General features: G+C 52.2%; 1 protein-coding gene across 1 annotated transcript in view; it reads right to left on the bottom strand.

Moving 5' to 3' along the window:
* The window catches only part of SLC4A9 (solute carrier family 4, sodium bicarbonate cotransporter, member 9), a 14,812-nt gene that overhangs the window by 12,013 nt on the left and 424 nt on the right, over positions 1–2,375 (bottom strand). The window contains 2 exon segments of the mRNA XM_010850351.1: positions 1,517–1,630; positions 1,924–2,084. Coding sequence (XP_010848653.1) covers positions 1,517–1,630; positions 1,924–2,084 — 275 coding nt within the window.

Genomic DNA, 2,375 nt, shown 5'->3' with positions numbered 1-2,375 from the left:
TTAAGAGCACAGGCTTTGGGGACTTCCCTAGTGGTCCAGTGGTTAAGAATCCACCTGCCAGTGCAGGGAATATGGGTTCAGTCCCTGGTATGGGAAGATCGCACGTGCCACAGAGCAACTAAGCCCAACTAGAGAGCAGCCCCTACTTGCTGTGACTAGAGAAAGCCCTTGCTCAGCAAGGAAGACCCAGCACAGCCAAACAAATAATAATAATAAATAAAAGCTATATCGTAATCTGCAGAAGGCAATGGCACCCCACTCCAGTACTCTTGCCTGGAAAATCCCACGGACAGAGGAGCCTGGTAGGCTGCAGTCCATGGGGTCGCTGGGAGTCGGACACGACTGAGCGATTTCACTTTCACTTTTCACTTTCATGCATTGGAAATGGCAACCCACTCCAGTGTTCTTGCCTGGAGAATCCCAGGGACAGGGGAGCCTGGTGGGCTGCAGTCTATGGGGTCGCACAGAGTCGGACACGACTGAAGCGACTTTGCAGCAGCAGCAGTATATCATAATCACTGCAGATGGTGACTGCAGCCATGAAATGAAAAGACACTTACTCCTTGGAAGAAAAGTTATGACCACCCTAGACAGCATATTAAAAAGCAGAGACATTACTTTGCCAACAAAGGTCTGTCTCATCAAGGTTATGGTTTTTCCAGTAGTCACGTATGGATGTGAGAGTTGGACTATAAAGAAAGCTGAGTGCCAAAGAGTTGATGGTTTTGAACTGTGGTGTTGGAGAATATTCTCGAGAGTCCCTTGGACTGCAAGGAGATCCAACCAGTCCATCCTAAAGGAGATCAGTCCTGAGTGTTCATTGAAAGGACTGATGCTGAAGCTGAAACTCCAATACTTTTGCCACCTGATGTGAAGAGCTGACTCATTTGAAAAGACCCTGATGCTGGGAAAGATTGAAGGCAGGAGGAGAAGGGGATGACAGAGGATGAGATGGTTGGATGGCATCACTGACTCAATGGAGATGAGTTTGAGTAACCTCCGGCAGTTGGTGATGGACAGGGAAGCCTGGCATGCTGCAGTCCATGGGGTTCCAAAGAGTCGGACATGACTGAGCAACTGAATTGAACTGAACTGAATATCTATATATTATAAAAAACCACAGGCCTTGGGGGTGGATCCACCAGGGTTCCCTGACCAGCTTTGCATTGTTATGGAAACTGGAGCACACCTTCCCCCTGCTACTCCTCAGTTTTCTCATCACTAAAATGAGGATAATTATGGTATTACCTCCCAGTGTTGTTGTGAAGATGAAATGATCTGCTGTGTGTAAAGCTCACCACGATGCCCGCCAAGAACATCTCTTCATGGAGCTCTGGCCCTTGTGCTTCTAGCCCTTCCTCTCCCCTCAGGACTGCCCCTGCTGCTTCTCACCCTCGAGTCCTAAGTTGAGGTCTGACCCAATGCCAGGCCACTGCTGGTCCAGGAAGGTGAGGGGAGACCTGGGGTCCTCCCACCCCAGGGATTTTGGTCTTGGGCCCAGGGAGGGTCCTCTTACCCCAGCAGGGGCTGGTGCATGGGGTCTGGATGAGGTGCTGGGGTCTCTGCAGCAGCAAAGCCTTCAGCTTCCCTCTCAGCTCTGGGCTCAGCGACTCCACTCTGGTCACTTGCTCTGGAGAACAGAGGTGGGGCTCCCATCCTTTCCTGAGAACTCCCTGCCCCTGAATTCTTCCCCTTTCCCCTCTGCCCAGGCTCCTTTCCCTTCCAAGAGTCTCAGGGAACACAAGTCCAAGCAATGGACTTGCTCTTCCCCTCTGCATTTCCACCTCTTCCTTGTGATACAGGGGTGGATAATTCTCAAGAGTAGAGTGGGGTGGGCTCTGGAAAATTCTAAGACTTCATGGGGAAAATCTTAGAGAAATCATGAGGATGCCCAGGCCCTCCCAGCAAAGGGTCCCAGGGCACCTGTGAGCTCCTGGAGGCTCAGAGCTGGACAGTCCAGCAGGACAAGGCCCTTGGCCAACAAGCTGCGGAGCTTCTGGAGGCTGGGCAGTGCCATGGTGGGCACGTGGGGGGTGCTCCACCGGCCTGCACCCACTTCCAACTTCTCCTCAAACAGCACCCACCTATGGTGAGAGGGGCAGACAGTGTTACTGGGGGCATCTCTCCCAGGTCCAAGAGTGAGGATGCAGGAGAGCCAAGGAAGGTGAGACAAGGGTGAAGTCATGGGCCCAGTGGTACAGAGCCCCTCCCCAGGGAAGTCACCCCCTCATCTTGGATCTTGGGGAACTCAAAACCAGACTGCAGAAAAGGCTGAGCACCATAGAGCATGAGGGTCTGAAATGGGGAACACAAAAAGAAACTCATGATTGGAGGTGATAATACCAACCCCGCACACAGGAAGAGCTGGGGTCATG

This window comes from Bison bison, unplaced genomic scaffold (genome assembly GCF_000754665.1).
Source record: "Bison bison bison isolate TAMUID 2011002044 unplaced genomic scaffold, Bison_UMD1.0 scf7180017864291, whole genome shotgun sequence".
Taxonomy (NCBI): Eukaryota; Metazoa; Chordata; class Mammalia; order Artiodactyla; family Bovidae; genus Bison; species Bison bison.
The sequence above is the reverse complement of the archived record's forward strand: the minus strand, read 5'-3'. Positions and strand labels throughout refer to the sequence as shown.